Raw genomic sequence first — 19,291 nt, forward strand, 5'->3', positions numbered from 1 at the left:
AATACTACCCCGACCTTATCAACAATAATTTTCCATAATTACATTGCTGTTAAAATCATGTATTTGTTTCATAAATCAAACTGATTCTTGAAAACAGTGGACCTTTGCAGCCTACCTGAACCTGAGTGTTGCCCATGTCTTTATATGAGTGGCGCTGTGGTGCCAAGTGAAACAAGCATGGCATCATATTTTGGCGAAAAACACACCCACCAGTGTTAAATGGACTGTACTTGTTTGTGTGTTAACAAACATTGAATAGTTATCAGTGTTCTCTCGTGCCATCTGTTATGTGAAGAGCAACTTTCATGTTCTCAGCAGAGACGCTGATGAGCATTTAAGACAGACATGTCAAACAGTTACTCAAGATTAACTGGTTCTTTATTTTGGAGTTTTCTCTTTGTTGATGATACAGATTTTAATACCATTTACAAAGAAATACAGAAACAAATGGCTGAAAACTCACAACTAAAAATGTCTGTAGTGAACGAGTTCACATTTTTTCCAAGCATTGTAATGGTATAAAAGGAAATTTTATTACTAAAGCACAATAAGATAATATACAAAATACACAAGGAAATAAAACATGAGTTATTCGATGTATTAAGGCATCAAAAGGCAGAGTTCAGCAGAGACCGGAGCAAGTAAAGAGCAAGTAAAAGACAAACAGTTCAACATGCTCTCGGCTACATGGTAACGTCTACATCTCCAACACATTTAGTGGCCTGAGTGTGTAGCTCAGCCAGCCATATATTTAACAGATTCTTCATTAAAACACCTATGTAGGCAGCCCAAAAAAATAAATGTCCTTCATGTTTAAAAGGCTTAAATAATAATTCAGACGATACACCTCTGGTTCTGGTTGAATGAACACAGATTATAACAATTTGCTGCTTCAAAACACAGATTATGAATATGTAGTCATGACAACAATTACACTGACTTATTCATGTCTTGGTAGTTAAGTTTCATTAAGTGCCTGGTGCAAAATAAAAAAAACGAGAATGCGCTTCTTTCCTCCACACAGCTTAGGAAAACAAGCAGCGACGATGGCTGATGCGCTTTGTGTGAGGGAGCAAACATAGTTTGGTAGGTAGGGGCAGGCTTTCATTAGTGGCGAGGTGTTGGTGACCAGAGGCACATTGAAAAGGGATCTGTTCCCTCCCTGTCAACAGGCGACATGCGCCACGTGCTGCGCCACAACAACTGGCCATTGCAGGACAAAATCTGCCCTCCTGCAGGGTACTAACAGCTGCACGGATTTACTTCACATGTCGACTGCTATTGCATTAAAGCGCAGTGCAACCCGCCAGTGTCGGCAACGAACCACAATCTTTGAAATTGTGTTAGTTCTGCGCAATAACCTGAATACAAAAAAACAAAGCGAGACCAACTACTAAACCGAAAACTCAAGACTTTAACGCTTAAACCCCTCTAAATAAGTGAGTTCTCAGTTTCTAAACGATTCATTCCTGCTATTATTCTAATAGCAGGTGGAACCAATGATACGTGTGGGATGTGGTAAGATTTCAAGTCTTTGGTTGCTCACAGTGGCACTTAAATAAATAGACTTAAACTACAACAGTACATTTTCTGGCTTGGACACAATTGTCTTTTTCTTTCCTTACAGCAAATATGGATTATCATCAGCACTTTGGTTACAACTGACGCAGAGTGGAAAAGACATAAATATTACCTGTTTTTCCGCATGCATAGAGACCAGGTCTTTCACCAGTGTGCATTTTTACGATCAGCAGATTAGCAGAGGAGGAAATGCTTTGATTTGGGGGGAAACCTCGAGCTCTCTAATAAAAGTCCAATATGTGTGTTTGTGAGTGTGCTAGACAAACAACACAGGCACTACAGCAAAGTGGTGGTCAGTATCAAAACAAACAAGCAGGGTGATCAACACCTACATGTCCTCCCATCTCCAGCAGCCGTCTGGGCTAGAGACACTCTGACAGCACCTCGTGTTTGGGTATAGACGGATAGATCATGGGCGTGCACGTGCAATCATTGTGGCCGTTTTGGCTGAGTTGGATCTTCAGTTTCTCCACTTCGTAGTTATGGAGATACTCCTGGACCAGGTAGCGCTCTCTCTTCACGCGTGCCCTCACGTCAGAGGGAACATCAGGAATCATCCAGGCCACGAAGAACTTGACCACAAACACAACATGCTGTGTAGGGAGAAGGCACCAGAGGTTAGTTTCTGTATGAAAACCTCTGCGTGGATAACAAGTGGTGATTGGTGGAAGCACTGCAGCCTGCTTTTACCTCCACAATAATGATGAAAGCCAACTTGGCAGCCAGAATATGCCAGAACTGCATTGTGTGGTGGTACTCCTTCTCATGACCAGAAGGGTAGCGGTAATCACGGTATCTACAAAGAAAAAAACAATGTTGATATAGGCTTTGACTTAATGGCATTATTCAGTCCATTCTGCAAAGGAAATTGAAGCAATAATGACACTGATATTATTACTCAGGGAATACAACAATTAAATAATAATTCAAAATAAATAGAAATACAATGTCATCAACCCTACCCTGTGTACAGAACTTCACAATCACACAAACCTGCAGGTAGTGATGGAGCTGTTGAACCAGGACGGGCTCTCCTCGTCGTCAGGCTTGTTTTCCAGGCGGAACGCAGAGATGTTGAACACAGACAGGCTGTTGTTTATGTAGCCTTTCATATTCATCTCACCTTCCGGCTGGTAGGCGTACATGTACACAAGCCGAGGGATCATATCAGAGGTGAAGGCCACAATGAACGCCTAGAAAACGTTGGGGGAAAAAAACGGTCTTAGGAATAATAGAGAGAAACTAGGTGGCTAATGAGCAGACGTTACGTGTTGTTGAACACTCACATTTGTGACCACAGATAGTACAGCCATCCCATTGAGGATTTCCTGCCAGGCTCCAATGCTGTGAGCCTTGGCTGCCACGGGACGTCTGAATTGAGTAGTGAGTTTCCAGGCATCCACTCGGACCTCGATGATGTTGTTGATAAGTGCCAGCAGGGGGGCCAGTGGAAAGGAGGCCACGAACAGTGTGATGAACCCAAACTGGATGACTGGGACGCAGAAAGGAAAGAGGTTAGTGAAATACATACAAATGGAAACGGCACCATCTACAGATGCTCAGCAGGTACTGCATCCATCCATTCATACATTGTCTATCTATCCATGGACTTCCCTAAAAGGGGACTTGACAACCTTCAAGCGTGTGTCCATTTCTCGCTCTGCGTGAACTGGATGGACAATGTACTGCATGTTTACCCATTTCCAGGTACTCGTCGAAGAGGCCCAGCTGATCGAAGCCCTGCAGGTCGTGGTCCTGCTCCCAGCGGCTGTACAGACTCTCTGGGTGGTTTCGTGCCTTCCTGCTGCCCCACCAGTTCATCAGCCACCTGAACGACACAAGACAGCGACAGAGAGCGGTGAGATGCAACATAGTTCACCATCAAACAGTCATGTTGAAGGCTCTGCTGAATTGTAAACAATAGGAAGACATGATTAACTTTCTAAACATACATGTCAATCTTAAAAGTCAAGGTAACTGTATGTATTTCTTTTAGAATGGAACTGTTAATGCGTGTCTTTTTTAAAGCAGATATTTGGACGTCCCACGGTAGCTAAAGCATGCATGTAATTAACATCAAGGAACTAACTGATATTTTATATAATAAACATTTACAAAAACATTGGTGCTAATTTCTTAAAAAATGTAATGTTACCCAAAGCCCCAGCCTTGGCGGATGTATCTTTGAATTATGCTATGTAGCTGCAGCCTTTAAGAGTGTGTGAATTTAACCCCCGTGTATCTTTCCTTGTGCTGTGAATAGTTGGTTCAGGTGTACTCACGGGACCAGAGCCTCCTGGATGTTGCCCCAAACCTGTTTCCCAGTCATTACTATCACCAGCTGGGTGGTCAACTCAATCAAACAGCCACCAGGGTCACACTGGATGTCGACAGGTTAATGGGAAAGAAACAAGCCTTATTTAAATATTGAAGGTAGAATTACCACTGCTGATTTGAAAGAACGTAATGTAGATGTATCCCTACCTCTTCATTCCTCAGTTTGCTGCCAAACATATACGCATACTCGCCAGGATAGCCGACAAACTTTCCCTTAAAGAAAGCCACGTAGAAGCACGAGGAGTAGTAGTTTACAAACTGGAAGAGGAACATCTTCACCGTCAATTTGTTCTCGTACTCCAGGTGGGTCTTGGGAATCTCTGCCACACAGGAAAAGATAATACACATAGCTTTTAAATACATAAATAAAAGACGGGAGCACATTTCACACTTCAACAGGAGTCGTGTGATGAACACATACAAAAATAAAAATAAAAATAAAATCTTGGACACGCTCTCTCATTCTGACTCTCACCCATGTCAGTGATCCAAACAGCCACTTTCTCATACATAAGGTTGAGGATCATGATGATGACAAAGTTGATACAGGAAGCTGTGACAGAGGTGGCCAGCTGTGGCGTGATGTAGGGGCCAACCACCTGCAGGTTTGTGGTGGCACTGTCCTTCATGATGCTGGCGAAGGCTGCGTATACCGCCAGGCGGTACGCGATCACCCCAATGATGCAGGCAATGATCAATGAGATCTTCAGGACAGAATCAACAGAAACGACATGAAAGACAACTAGATGGCACAAATAAGTACAGCACACACAAAACAGGATACAAATTGTGATGCAAAAATCAATGCCGAAATCGATTTAGACATGAATAAAAGGTGAATCATTGTAAACATACTTGTTGGAAGGAACTGTCATGCATGAAGTGTGCAAACATGAAAAATGAAACATTATAATCTTCCTAGCTGTGAATAGAGTAATACTCAGGGCCATAATGTTTATAACTTGGAGACTGTGTTCATCATTCTAAGAATAACAGAACTTTGATCATGTTTTTAGAATCTACAATGAGTGACTTGAATGGAAAGACTACTGACTTGGTCTAAGCTCCCAAATGACTAAAGAGGGGTTCTGTTTCTTAGGAGTTTTATACATACTGGCCCTGGTCTAAAACATGCCACACATACTGGTATGTTGACAAAAAAAAAAACACACAGTGTGAAGGAGTAGGTAGAAGACGAAAGTTGTTTACATTGGTCACATATATACAATGCTCACCCATAACAGGACGGTGGCTCCAGACAGACATGTGCGTGCACACTGGCTTGTTATGGGTAAGTAGGGCTCCATTTCCTATATCATAAGCAAGCAAAGCATGGACACAGGAGTCAGTCACTCTTTGTTATATCCTGAAAAGACAGCTCCAAAAGAGGCCAGGCTCCTTTAATTACCACTAGTTGGTCCCAGTTGTAAGGCAGAGTGTGGTGGACCAATCACAGCTTTTAGTGCGATGGTGTCCAATTCGTTCATGGAGCCGTCTCCTAGGGAAGCCAGCCTTTCGAGATACTGATCCACCGGACAAACAATGACGCAGTACAAAAGGAAACTCGTGCCTCTGAGTCTTTCCAGAAATGTCTATAATCTAAACAAACTACACCACTCCAAAACCAAACCTCCTCACCCGTTTCCATGTGAGGCGCCACCCTTACCCAGAGAATCACTGTGGCCCAGCACAGCAACAACTTGCCCATTAAATCTGTAAAAGTCCTGTGAAGAACCCACTCCATTTCCTAAAGGCGGGTGGGATGTGTTCAAAGCAAATTATAGCACCATGTGTGTGTTTTACACATCTGTGTCCACCACTAAACATAAGTACGTATTTCTCATCTCCTAAAAAAAAACAGTAGGTCAATTTGACTACGTAATACTGCTCTTAATCAAAAGGTCTCCATTTACAGGAGTGTTTTAGTCCATGAAAGAGTGCAAAAATCAATAAAACTACAATCTGATGGAAAATAACTATATGTGTAATGTAATAACGCCTTGTGGAAGCTAAGCAGACCTAAAGCAAACACCATCAAACGGAATAGTAGCAGTTAGTGAGCTATACAAACACCTGAGTGATGCGGTTCAGCTTGCGGTTGGTGCACTTGGTTTCATACTCTGGCCGAAGCTGAAGCTGCTGTTGTTCCTCCTCAAAGTCGACCAGATCCCATTCGTACTCGAGACGAGCCTGCCGCCTCTTCCAGAACTCCAGAAACAGCGTCACTGCAGAGCATGGGAGCCAAACATGTAATTGGTCAGTCCAATTGACCACCATTGAACTCGCCCTTATGGGCATCTTTGGCAGATGATTATTGAGTGAGGAAACTTTTCTTTTTGCATGATTGAGTCATTTAAATCCAGAGAGAGCATCTGTGATTTTAAATGACTCATAATTATTAATCAGCTTCCACAAGGTGGTGCACTGGGTTAGAAATTTCAAAAACCAGGGAGCAGTCATTTTTACTCACCCCAAATCCCCATAAATATGGCGAAAAACACTGTTCCTACGTTGTCAAATAGGTGCGATTGCTGAAAGAAGAACATATTTGACAAATAAAGAGATGATGAAACCCAGATGTGTGATTTAGCTGCAATCATAGTTCACATACGGTAGGTAGAAAGTAATTAATGTTGAACAAAAACAACTCGGGAACAAATGCAGGATGTCTCACCCATGAGGAGTTGCATGTTGTGTTGAGTTTCCAGTAGCCACATTTCTTATCACACAGTGGGCACATGACAATATTCCCTCCGACCTCCTCGCTACATATTTCCTTACTTTAGGGAAATGAGAAAAATTGAGAGATTTGAAAATAAAATATTTTCTGATAAAAAAAGTTACATAACAAAAGACGGAAGTGGTTAAAAAAAAAAGTCGTAATAGTTAATAACAAAAATCACCTCCACTCGTTGTCGTCGTAAGTGAGGAATCCATAGATGAAACAAATTGTCCCAACAATTGCAGCGAACAGCAGCATCTCAGTGTAGAAGCCCAGCCAGGCAAAATAAATCCCTATCTTCTCCCCATAATACTTCCTGGTGAAGGGAAAAAAACAACATGTTAGCAGTAGATTCTTTAATTAAAGTAAAATCTAGATCTGTTAAGTCACATCGACTCCCAAATGAGGTAATGCAATGACAAGTTGGCATCACTGTAGAAAATCAATTGCATTTCCAATATAAAAATTTGGACTTCTGTGGCAATAAAACCAGGAAAAATCATAGCTCACAGAGTCTGTGTATCAGGGAAGTGAGAGCCAAAAATGCACTGTCCAAATGTTCGAGATTGTAACCTTAATGTTGAGTATATGCGCATCAGATGGGGGTTGATGGGCCGTTAAGTTTTACCTTATAAGATTGAGGGGCTGCTCTTTGAAGAAACAGAAGAACCGGGCCCAGTGTTTGTGGAGGTTGTATCTGTCACTTTCTCGGTTCGCATCCCTCGATCTTGTCCAGTATCTACTCTGCTCGCACAAGTGAAACACAGTCGCATTCACACACAGTTATTCATCCTCGAGCAAGATGTCGCGGCTGGAAAGTAATGAGTGCAAATTGTATCGACGGCTCACATCATGCAGGGGGAAGGCAGCCGTGTAGGTGCTGTTGTTGAGTAACCTCTTAATCCCCTTCTTGTCTCTATCTCCACACTCGTCCCTGTAGTAAGAGCAGCGGGACAGGATGTAGTAGACCTGGGCACAGGGAGACGTAGAAGGAGATTTGTTTACTTCTGTATTCACATTCGCTTAGGATCTCTGACATTATATCCCTCACAACACAAAACAGTAAAACCTACTAATGTATAGGTTAGTTTAGCTCGAAATAAGCGCTGTACATGCACACAGGACCGCAACATCTCTAGCATCTCATATTGCAAATGGAGAATAGACGTGAATGTCAAAGAAAAGTTTGAAATTCGAATTCACAAAACCAGATAAAAAGTGTGAGAGATCCTTACTATTCTGTTGCGAGTAGAGGGCGAGAAGAACGTCTCCTTGTCGTCGATGAGGAAGAAGTCCGACTTGCTCTTGTCGAAGGGAGCTGTGAAATAGTCTGGCTCGGGGTGCATGATGTGCTCCGGCAGACGGAACGGGGTGGACAGCCAGTTCATCGGCATCTCGCTGTTGTCTGCGATGTCGTTGGCCTTGAAAGGGACCTTAACCTTCAGCACATCTGCATAGGTGGCCAACACCTCCCACGGGGCGTGGATCTTCACAAAATAGGTCTTTCCATCCTCTGACTCCTGATGTGAGAAAGATTACAGAGAATAATGAGTCCAGGGAAACTGATTCAGGATCTAAATTAGTAAAGAAAAAAAAAGGTTTTATGTCAAAAAGACTTTTGTACTGTTTTATTCTTTTTGACAGCAGAAAGAAATTCTGTTATTTATTTTTGTCAAAAATGAAACACCGACTAAATAAAACCTACGAATACAAACATATAGCCCTCTTTGTGAGCCAATTTCCTTTTACGTACTGCACATAAACCAATAAATAATTGGATGCTCTTACAGATTTATCTTCCGTCTCCAGCTCCAGGCCAACATTCACCAGATTGGCTTCATACAGCCTCCTCCTCTCCTTCAGAGGGAAACCAAGCACATATGCATATGTTCATACGTTTTACATGAATTCCTTTACTGCTATTGCACAAAATAAACAAATAAATGGTCCATCAAAATAAAGTAGGCTACACACAAATTGTGCGCAAAAACATTAAACACACGCTTGAAAGAAAGAAGCATGAATCCTGTGGACATGAAGACACTCATCATTTAAGACTGTGAAATGAATAATGAAATATAATGTGGATGGTGGGCTGTGGGCTCGGATTAACACATCATCCATCCGTGTTTGGATGATGTGTTAATGTGCAGCCGGTTCCAACATGTTACATAAGAATTACACAAACACTAGACGACACAACTGCAAGACATGTCTTAGGTCTAATGTCTTAACATACAGGCACAATTGTCATTATCATCAATAATAAATTTAAAATTGTGCCTCATTGTGAGAACTGAAACATACTATTACATCTCACATTCCTGGGGAATATACAGAGGAAGGAACGGGCCTCCTGGTTGAGTGGGACAAACGAGAGAGTGCCTGACCAGCAAGGTTGACTCACTGATGAGATTCTGGGTAAAATTGCTGCGACGCACTGACTCATGCCCGACTGGTAACACAAAAATGTGAAGACTAAGAGCCTGTGATCAAACATGAGCCAAACACAAGTCTCTTAGCACTCAACATCTGACCAGCTACAGTTGGGAAATACCTTGAAGCCGTTTTAATAAGGAATGCTGGGCTGTCTCAAGATCTGACCTTCGCCAAAAATTCCTCGAGAGGATTACTGACCCAACCGTAGAACAGTTTATCTAATGTTATCAGTGTTGTGGTATTAGGAGTATGCTGCTGACAATCACAGTGAACTTTGAGGATACTCTTTGTAAGAAACAAAATCAGATTTTCCTCTGTGTCGTGTTTTAGGATATAAAGATTTCTGAAAATAATAAAACAACAACAACAACACATATAAACATCAGTTGTTACAAACACAAGCAAGCAATTGGGCAAATACGTTGGACATACACTCTTAGAAGTCGTTTCTTACCTGTTTTCTCTCACCATCTTTATCTTCAACATAGGACAGGACAAAATCAATCATACGCACTCCATCTCTGAAGAACACAGAGTCTTTGCTCTGTTGTTGTTTGTCAATCTATAAGGAGAAGGAGGTCACACCCTTTAAATACGCACATATTGAGGTACAGTATTAGCTGCACACGTATTTGGATGCATTCAATCACAGCACGGCCGACAGTGACACCAGTTACTGGTTAACAGCAAAACCCAAAGAACAAAGACTCCACACCACTTCACACAAGAGGAGAAAGGGTATTAAAATTGTTGTATAATATAATTAAATCCTAAATTCAATTCATGAAACTGAATGATTTGATATGAGTTAATCCAAAGTCATGTAGTACTACCTCAGGATACATGGCATAGCAGATGCTATGTGGAAATGACTATGAATGGATGAATGCCCATCTCTCTACACAACATCAACATCTCTAGTGTACATTTAACACACCAACACTGTTGCAGTCCATTTCTCTGTAACTCCTTCGATCTATAGTGTCTAAACCTGCCTTGGTTGGTAAAGAAATTCCAAACATGTGCTAGCTAGTAAAAGCCTTTCAGCAGCTGAAGAGAAAGCTTCCATGGAGGCAAGGAGGACACGCTGCTAGTTCTGCTTCAGCTGGTCACAGAGCTAAAAATAACCAAGTAAGCTAGTAAGTTACTTTCGTCGTCCCTACAGCCGCTACAAGAATGCAGAGAATCTACACAGCTCCACCTTAAGCACCACTAACGCGTTCTGCTGTGCTGTAGTTCTGAGCAAAACGGGCCGCGTCCATCAGCACAAAGCTGCGAGGGAGGAAGAGAGAGCGCTTTACCTCCATGGCCCACTCCCTTTACAGCTGTGGTGCATCGGCCGGACAGAGCTAAATTGCCTTTTCTCCTGGGAACGCGCTCGAGCCTTGAAAGCACCGTTTCTCTCACTCTCACTCCACTGGTTCTTTTTGCATCTAGTCCCCTCAACCTCCCTAGACAAGCCCTCGCTTGCTCAGACATTGAGCGGGGAAAGGGGGGGGAGGGGGGTGGGGCGAGAGATAGACCCACACAAAGAGGGATACTAGAGAAGTAGAGGAGACTCTTAGAGATGACATCAGCACATGGAGAGCGTAGCTGCTGCCAGCTGGCTAATGTAATGTGAAGCCCAGCATCAGGGGCAGTGGTATCACTGTGCTGTACAACGCTGACCATCGGGGGAGTACAAGTTCCTCGAGCACGCCATCTAGACCTGAAAAGCCAATCGACCAGATAAGGACATCGGCTGTTAGAAACTAATACATTAAACAATCTGGAAACCTTATCGCGGCGGGCGGGACGTACAAATGGAACACTGTCAGCAGTAAAAGGCGCCTCAGACCAGTGGTGACAAACTGGTACTAGGACAGCTGTTTATAGCTTCACAGCTGGATCTTTCACTCTGTCCACGTGTTTGATCTTTTTCTGCTCCACGCTACCTCCCGAGACCACATTGGACCACGTTGACCTTGGCAGGGTGGGGTGCTTTCTTTAACTGCGACGTTGCTGTAAAAACTGGCTGGTTTGGTGTAATTACAGATGAGCCGTATGGAATCAGTGCATTCTGCTCAGTGAAGCTGGCAGACGCCACACAGTTCTGTACATTTACCCGACCAACCTCTAAGTACTGGGAGCTTAGACATCTGTGTCTTTTATCTTAATTAAGGAGGTTAAAAGCAGAACGTGCACAAGATAAATAGGCTTCTAGTTTCAGGGAGGGGTTTCTTAGAAATATAACTGTCAAAACATTTCTTTTTTAGGATAAAATAGTTGGGAACAGAACCTCAATTAAACCGGTCACCTCTTTGATGTAAACAAAAAAGCACAGCTGCTAAATTGTATACCGATGTAGAATCTTCTTTCCATCTCTGCCTAGATTCATTTTCTTCATATCATGTTCAGTAAAATAATGCTCTGTGATCGGTGCCACAAAACCTACTGACGAGGTTGCAATTTCCCTCTCTATTTTTATTAAATAACTTTAACAACATAAAAAATCTGTTCTTTTTTTGAAAAAAGAACAGCCCTGTATCGTTAGCAAAATGTAGTCTACAAGACCTCTACGTCACAGATTTAATTCCTCATTGAAATACTCCGACTGGCTCTAAACACAGAGGAGATTCTTCTTCTAGAGCTAAAAAAAGAAAAGATATGCAGATAAATGTTCCTTCCTGTTGACCAGCCAGCTGAAACATTGCATGCAGCTGAAACTTCCTGTAAGAGGAAGACTTTTCAATCAGCTTTCGTTTCCGTGCTTTATTATAGAGGCAATTAATAGATGAGCAGCCTCCTCCCCTCTAAAAATCCGTGATGCTTTCTTCCACTCGGCGAAATCGCAGCATTTGTTTGGAGGAGGCCAGAATGTTTTTCATAAAGATTAGCCATGTAAAAAGGGTAAGGATTCCACTTTTTTTTTTAAGTTCGAACACTGCTTCAACAAGACCACATTGTAGAGGATTGAAAAGAAGAAGCGGACAGTACACTTTATGGTTAGTTAGCCACAGCCCAGTCCAGTCCTGTCATGAGCACAGGGCAGGGTCATGATTACAGTACAGACTGTATATACTTAAAGCGCCGAAAGACACATGAATGCGCACACTCAGAAACTACGAGGCAAATGAGAAATGCGCTGCATTCGCACATGAGCACCTTGTAAATATGCTTCAACGCCAGCAGGCTGTTGATTTCTAGTCAGTGAAGCGGACGGTTATCTCAGGTGAGAACAAAGCAAAGTAAAACGGCCCTTTCCATTTTTAATGAACTGCTAGGACGCACCAACACAAAGCTTCTGCCAGCACGTTTCCATAACTCTCTGCAGCAAAAACAACTTGCTCCCCAGAAGCTCGCTACCGAGAAATGGGTATTGATTTAATCTCCTATGTAGAGATTCTCTGACCAAGGCCGCTAAAAGAAACTCAACACTGAACAAACATTTCTCAAGAAAGAAACACAGGCTGAAATATGCCCATCGTTGCACAGCATCACATCACAAGCCTGTTTTACCATGCCATACCCTGGAACGAAACTTCAGGAACAGCGCCCGCTTTCTGGACAGCTGTGGAGGAACCGGTTGGATAGTGAGGGAAAGCCGGACAACACAAAAACAATTCAACAACGTACAGCTAACACTGCGGCAGGAACCTCACAGGGGCGATCAAAATTTCTGAGCCGCCACACCCGCGTTATATATTCACACACTTTTTTAACACTATATAAGTAATGTTAGGTCTCGCTCAGTTACAGGTTGGAGATGACGTAAAATGACACAGAGAAAGCCCACGGTCACAGCGGCATGCACCCCTGCCACCCGACGGGTGTCTTACCCCCGTCAAGGCACTGATTCGCTCTAAGGTCTGAGGCTCACACTGTGGGCTGTCGCTGTGGTCAGAGCGGGGCAGCGAGGCCAGGCTGGTGTTGAGAGACTCACAAGTCTCTACGCACACATCAGGCGTTAAAGGAGACTTTAACTACAGCGTGAGGGGGAAAGGGGCAGACAGGAGAAAAAGCGTTATCTCTGACTTACTCGTGGCCTTGGAAGAATTTAGTTCATCTCAAAACTAGGACTATAAGTTGCAGGCTCTTCTTCTACCAGATGTTTTAGATTGATTCAAGGTTTATTTACAATAACAAAAAGAGTGGGACTGATAAAGAAATCTAATAGAATTCCTCCTGAACTTACTGCTACCATGTTCTCTGGAGGTAAAAGACAGAATTCATCCATCTGTTTTATGGAAAGGGGGAAAGAACAAAAAGATGGTGATCCAGGGTGGATGCCAGCTGTAGGAAGAGTGAGACTGAGTGAACACATGGGCCGCTTATATAGCCTGGAAGGCCCAGGTGAACGTGTCAGCCAGCTGCCTGCTGACTTTGGGCAGAACTCTCTTCAAGAAGGTGTGTGTGTGTGGGGGGAGGAGGGAGGGGGGGTCACAGTTAACATCCAGGAGGCTCAGTTTGTCCGGAATCTAGTTAAAAGGAGCTGCCTGACAGTGCTGTGTGTGGATAAGCAAACGGTGAGGCTGTTGTTTACCGGTGGTTGGTCGTCCTGGATCGATCCTGTGCTGCACGAGGCATGTTGGGTGTAGCCATCTGCAAGACAGTAACATAAGAAAGACTAAGTCAAATGCTGATTCGGACAGTATTCTCCCACCGTTGTAGGACGATAATATGGAGCATCGTGGATAACTGACAGGCAGGTTGGAGGCCGTAAGGTTTCAGGCGTATGAACAGCTGCTTCGGGTAATTGAGGTGCACTGACAGACCGCTAATGTTGTGGTCTATATTGGTACAGCATTTTGTGGCAGTGCTCTCACAGGCCAGAGAGCGTGACTTAACAGGATCACTGTGAGAGAATACACACAGCCATGTTGCTACCACTACGTAAGGGACCAAAGGAAACCAGAGTGAGGATCACCTTACGTGTGATCAAAATGAAAGCGGCTTGTTGTGGAGGAAATAAGGCTTTATTACGCTGACTTAATGACGCACAGAAACAAAATAGAGGGGTGGATTGGAAAGCAAGGCAAACGTCTGCTGGCAAGACTTTTGGAAAAAAAAATGTCAAGGTTTCAGCCTCGGTGTCTGTGTTTAAATACAAATGTAACCCTAATTGATGGTCTCTCAGAGTTATATTTAGTCTGGACTCAACACACAAAATGTTCTTACACATCACCCGAAGCATTGGAACCTTGTAATACGTTAACCTTCTCTGTCTCTGCATTATTACACAGTAAGTAAAGTATAAGTTTGAGGATCAAAACTAAATTGAATTACATTTCTCAGAACTGAGAAATACCACTGCAGACCGTTTTTGGCATTTGTTGTACTAAATCCCGTTTTTTCCCACAGTAACAATGTTACAACTAAAACCAATTTTAGAAAAGAAAAATCAAGCTTGTTGTTTTCATCATCATCTTTTGATATCTACTTCGGTGGTTATGGCAGTAAAAAGGTGGCATGCGGCTATCCTTTTATAGCAGACATTTATAGTGTTTTAACAAAAACATTAAATCCAACTTGTTGTTTCATCTTGCTTTAAAACTCTTAATGCTGCTTACATTAGTGTGAGGTTTTCCGCAATTGGTTTCTAAATGTTTCTTTCCCAACACATGAGCACACTGAGCATATTTTTGCACAGTTGGAGCCCTCAGTAGATCTCTCAGCTTAGCCAACAGTCTTTTCTCACCTAGTGAAGAAACCTCCACAGTTAAGGCTTTGTTCAAGAGAGAGCAGCTGATCACACTGGAAATGCCACAAGGCTTTTTTTTATTTTCCTATCACCACAGCAACCGACCTTACTCTAGACCTCACTAGCTGTAGGGAAATCAAGTAACAAATTACAGGCATTTGACTTGAATACAACAGGGACTTAATGTTGTGAAGTCACGATGTGTTATCTCAAAAATAAAGACTAATCTGTAATAATATGTCTCCCTGTGTGTTGCAGGTGAAACACAAAGCTGGACAACATCCAGTGGGAATCATTCTTGATGCAGCAGCACCATAAACGGCCAAAAACACAACCATTGAAGCATTTGTTTGGAATTCACATAGAGTCGGATGGAGGAGAGGGGAAGTGGTGCCTGTATGTGACAGAGAGTTTCCAGTAAGCAGGCCAGCTGTCACGGGCTGGCTGGCTGTAACTCACTGGTTTGCATAGAAAGACAAGACACATTAAAGGGAAAAAAGGGAAATATGCCTTGTAGATTTTCCTAAAATTAATTGAATAAATAAGTGTAGGTGAAAGTTGTACAGGTTGTTGTAATACACTCTGATTTTCCAGCTGACACAGGAAGACTAAATCTGATATATAATATGCAATTGAACTTTGTTTTGCATTGTGATACGTATCCGTTACGTTGCCATGGTCTTTAAAAGTTTCGGTTCTTGTTAAATGTCCCCACAATGTTCACATTGTGTAACGTTAAAAGCCTGCCGGTTTGGTGTAATATTTCTTGAAAACTTTTTTCAAAAGGTGTTCTTTGAAGACTGGAGTAATCCGTAAAGTTTGAATTGTTTTCCCAGTAGGCCGGTATCTTAACAACAAAGCAGCACAACACAACTATGTAACACTACGGTGGCTCCGGATTTTAGCTACTCACCATTGAATGAGTCGGTAGGACTCATCTCAATCAAACTGTCCCCGCCTGATTTTCCCGTTATTCGGTGCATGGTGAATCCCCCTGCTCCTCGGTCCTTTTGTACGCCAAGAATTGCCCGGACGGACCGAAGACCTCTCTCCCACGATCGGACTCCTGTGCCGTTTGTCCCCCTTTCACGGAGCTCCTATTCAGCGACGCCTCCGCACCACGAGAGTCCGCAGGCTGCCCTCCTTCACCCGCAGACCGCCGACTGCCGCATCACTCCGGCATGGAGGGAGGTCCGTGTGTGGGGAGTGGCTCGGCGCCACAAGCCAATGAGCCGGGCGGGTTGAACCGTCGCTGCCGCCCTGTCACACACCTCTTGTTTTTAGGTAGGCCTAAAAAGACGGGTGGAAATGCAGGAGCAGAAATGGGTAGTTCAAATAACAGTTTTCTAACGTTAGTTAACGTGACAATTCAATAATTTAAAGGCAATGCAATACAAACAGTTTTAATACGGTTAGATGGAATCCAGCGTTCTGATTGGGTGAGAATGAGTCACGAGGGGGGCATTATTTAGCAATTAACATACTGTTCACGTTGACCCGAGCGTTCCATATCACTGCGCACTTCAAAGTAACAGGCGACCGTTAGTTGACATTTCAGCTTTTAGCTCCGTGGCGATCGCCGAAAAAAGACCGGAAATCGCACAAATTATCGGCAATGCGAGCTCTCGCAAACGGGGAGATTAGTTGGACGTCATGATGCGATGTGAATGAATAAGATGGTGCGAGATTTTGCACGGAGATCCAATGCTGTTTACGTGCACGTACGGGGACTATTTTTCTCTAGGCTACATACATGCGATACACAACATTTGGTGGCTAATACTATTTTGTGCTTAAAGGCAGCTATTTACTTATTATTTATATTTTCGCTAGTAACCGTATAATAAAAGCAATAAGGTACTTTCGGCAGTACTTTATCTTCAGTAATGCTACGTTAACTGTTCGAGGGTGTTGTTAGGCTGTGCATTGGGCCTAATGATAAAGTACAGCCGTTACCGTATCGCCTAAGTAGACTATATTCAGACTAAAGGTTATCTTTTATACTTTCATACTGATTTATAAACTTTTTGTGACGTGATTGGTTAAAACCAAGTAGTTTTACTGAGTGAAAAAAAACGACCTTGCAGCAATTAGCCACACTCAAAATCGTTTATGGCGATGTGACCCTTCACTCTGTTCCCTAATATCAGGGCTCTCAAGTGTCACGCATTGAGCAACCATATGGCCCCCCCGTCGGCCATAGTGTCCGCGCCGCCTCCCCATTGGCCCACAAAATGTCACCCCAAGGTCTTTTGAAAAGTTGAGAGCCCTGTAAACTGGACTGTTGCTTGGTAGCTGTATAAAGAGTAAAAGTTTTTAGTTAACGGTTCTCAATTAGAGGTTTTGGTTTGTCCGCTGTAACTAAGTACATTTACTTAACTAGTGTATTTCAGCACAAAGTGCTCTATACGTTTGTGATTGTACTGAATTTGTCTGTTAACACAACAGCTTTTCAGCAACTGAATGTCCCTCATCCACAACTCACCCATCAGGCCTTGCTGGATGCAGGTTATGACCCCAACGACATGCTCCATTCCCGGGTCCAGCGAAGTTATGAGGATGAGAGGAAGTCGGCGCTCGTCTTTGCAGTCTTGAATAACGACGTGCCATTGGCCAAAGTGCACCTTAAACTCAATATAAAAAGGCTTTCTGTGAGTGCGATAAAAAGATTGATCCCATGTCTGTGTCTTCAGAGCTGAAGTCAGTGTGTGGTTAGCTTAGCTTAGCATAAAGACTGGACTCAGGGTGAAATTCTTAGCCTATTGTTCACTAATCAATAGTTGGCGGATTGAATGCGCTGTTTGTCAATGATGACCTGCAGCTGATCCAGGGACTGTGTCTTTAAGACGTCACTGCGTGTGGGCAACACACGCTGATCAACCTGTTGCTGAGGTTTGGAGCCAACGTCAACTATTACTGCAGAATAAACACGCCGCACTTCGCGTCAGCGCTGAAGTACGCTCTCAAAGACGAGGTAAACTATTGCTTTTACATATATCTTATTTAGGTTGATGAGGTGGTCCTCAGGATGCTGTGTAACTATGGTTACGACGTGGATCGCTGTTTCAACTGTTTCTACGGCAGCGGCTCCCACATCCCTGAAGACTACGAGGGATGGCCCATCTCTGTGATCAAAGACACAATGGTAACGAGCAGGTCATCGGAGGAGGGGGGGGGGGCACATGGTGGTGCTCGTTAACTGAAATTAAACTAAAATGAAGAAAATAAAATACTCACTGCTCACTTATGAATCATTTGTACTTTATTGATACATTCACACAAATGGGCGTTAAGTTGTTTTATGTTTACTTTATCACCCAATGTGATTGTACTGAAAGTAAAGAAAGGATTAATTATTACCCGGCTGCTTGTTGTCCTTATTGAGAATTCTACCAGGCCAGAGTTTTTAATCTGATTTAGTCTGTGTTAGTGTGCATGCGTGTGTATATGTGTTTATATATATATATATATATATATATATATATATATATATATATATATATATATACAGTATATATATATATATATTTGCCGCTGTAGGCCAGTGAACACACGCACGTGGTGTGGCCATCGGCGTTGACGCAGCGGCCGTTGCTACAGAGAGTCTCCATTATATTGCTACTAGCGTTATAATAATTGTTCTTAGATATTAATAAAATGTGTTTGTCCAGTGTTACAGCGTCAACTTCTTCACAACCAACCATATACACTTATTGTCTCTTGTCTTTCTAAAACGGTCTCACTGTCTTTGCTTGACATCCTTTAGACATTTTCTGTTCGGGTTGTAGTTGGAGCATAAAAAGTGGTCAGTAAATAAAACATGCCATGTTATATTCATTGTTGAGCAGCATTGACTGTGTAAACTCCATATTACAGCTTTCAGTAATCACAAGGATGTTTAGTTTAGTGATTTATTCTGCTTTGTTTGAAAACACCGTGGTGTTTATCTTCCCCTCATCTAGGTTGTTTCCTCTGAAACAGGGAGTTCAGGAAAGGCCAGCAGCTTTCCCCTGCTCCTCCCAGCCACCTCTCTACCCTGTACTCCCACTCCGGTTATATTTAGCCACAGAGGCCCCCTCTGTTGCCCTTCAAGTGGTTCATACACGCTTGCTGATGGTGTAATTATTTGGTGCTGCACGGCGGGGTGTGGCCGTGGACAGAAATGCAGGCACTTATTTTCTCTACCACTTTTTCTTCAGCCTCACATTGGCCTCTCCTCCTCATGTGGTTCTTCCTGGGTGTGCATTGCTTTCCAAGGGTTCCGAGACCAATGGTGAAGCTCGCCTTTAATAACAAGGCACATAGGGCCACCCGTTCGACATGTTAGTTTTTCTTCTTTTTTTGTAGGGATCCCTGTCCTGGGATGCACAGAATAAGATGGTTGTCATGTGTACGGAATGAACAACGTAAAAGATGTACAATACATTCAATTCCTATGACAGAAATTATTCAAACATTGTAAGTAGTAAGCCAGGTGTATGTGATTTATATTACAAATAATAATAATGATGATAGCAGCAGCGGTTGTAAGC

At 42.9% G+C, this 19,291-nt stretch overlaps 1 protein-coding gene across 5 annotated transcripts; it reads right to left on the reverse strand.

The window, feature by feature from the left end:
* Positions 1–354: 354 nt before the first annotated feature.
* ano5a (anoctamin 5a) lies at positions 355–15,965 on the reverse strand. Of its 5 annotated transcripts, none has more exons than XM_037451805.2 (22): positions 15,673–15,965; positions 13,602–13,660; positions 12,898–13,041; positions 12,588–12,629; positions 9,534–9,641; positions 8,429–8,497; positions 7,876–8,160; positions 7,490–7,609; positions 7,269–7,384; positions 6,822–6,956; positions 6,593–6,698; positions 6,389–6,449; positions 5,992–6,143; positions 5,585–5,665; positions 4,394–4,622; positions 4,066–4,238; positions 3,864–3,961; positions 3,279–3,409; positions 2,868–3,073; positions 2,575–2,774; positions 2,272–2,377; positions 1,932–2,174 (listed from the first exon to the last, which is right to left on the reverse strand). In XM_037451805.2, exons 1-22 carry the CDS (start codon positions 15,740–15,742, stop codon positions 1,944–1,946), a joined length of 2,922 nt encoding a protein of 973 aa, XP_037307702.2. In that variant the 5' UTR covers positions 15,743–15,965; the 3' UTR covers positions 1,932–1,943. The 5 variants fall into 5 exon arrangements, with proteins under 5 accessions (XP_037307703.2, XP_062418883.1, XP_037307702.2 ...); XM_062562897.1 differs by lacking the exon at positions 5,585–5,665 and adding an exon at positions 5,154–5,228 and having other exon boundaries at positions 15,673–15,964; XM_062562898.1 differs by lacking the exons at positions 13,602–13,660; positions 15,673–15,965 and adding an exon at positions 13,254–13,293.
* Positions 15,966–19,291: the final 3,326 nt, after the last annotated feature.

The sequence above is a fragment of the Pungitius pungitius genome, chromosome 6 (assembly GCF_949316345.1).
Source record: "Pungitius pungitius chromosome 6, fPunPun2.1, whole genome shotgun sequence".
Classification (NCBI taxonomy): Eukaryota; Metazoa; Chordata; class Actinopteri; order Perciformes; family Gasterosteidae; genus Pungitius; species Pungitius pungitius.

Bases quoted from the DNA above. Each gene is read 5' to 3' on its own strand.
- ano5a (XM_037451805.2), bottom strand. From the start codon at position 15,742: ATGCACCGAATAACGGGAAAATCAGGCGGGGACAGTTTGATTGAGATG. The intron at 8,498-9,533 runs GTAAGAAACGAC...TTCCCTCTGAAG, and splicing joins AAGATGGTGAGAGAAAACAG to GAGAGGAGGAGGCTGTATGA. The intron at 6,699-6,821 runs GTGATTTTTGTT...ATTTCCCTAAAG, and splicing joins TACGACGACAACGAGTGGAG to TAAGGAAATATGTAGCGAGG.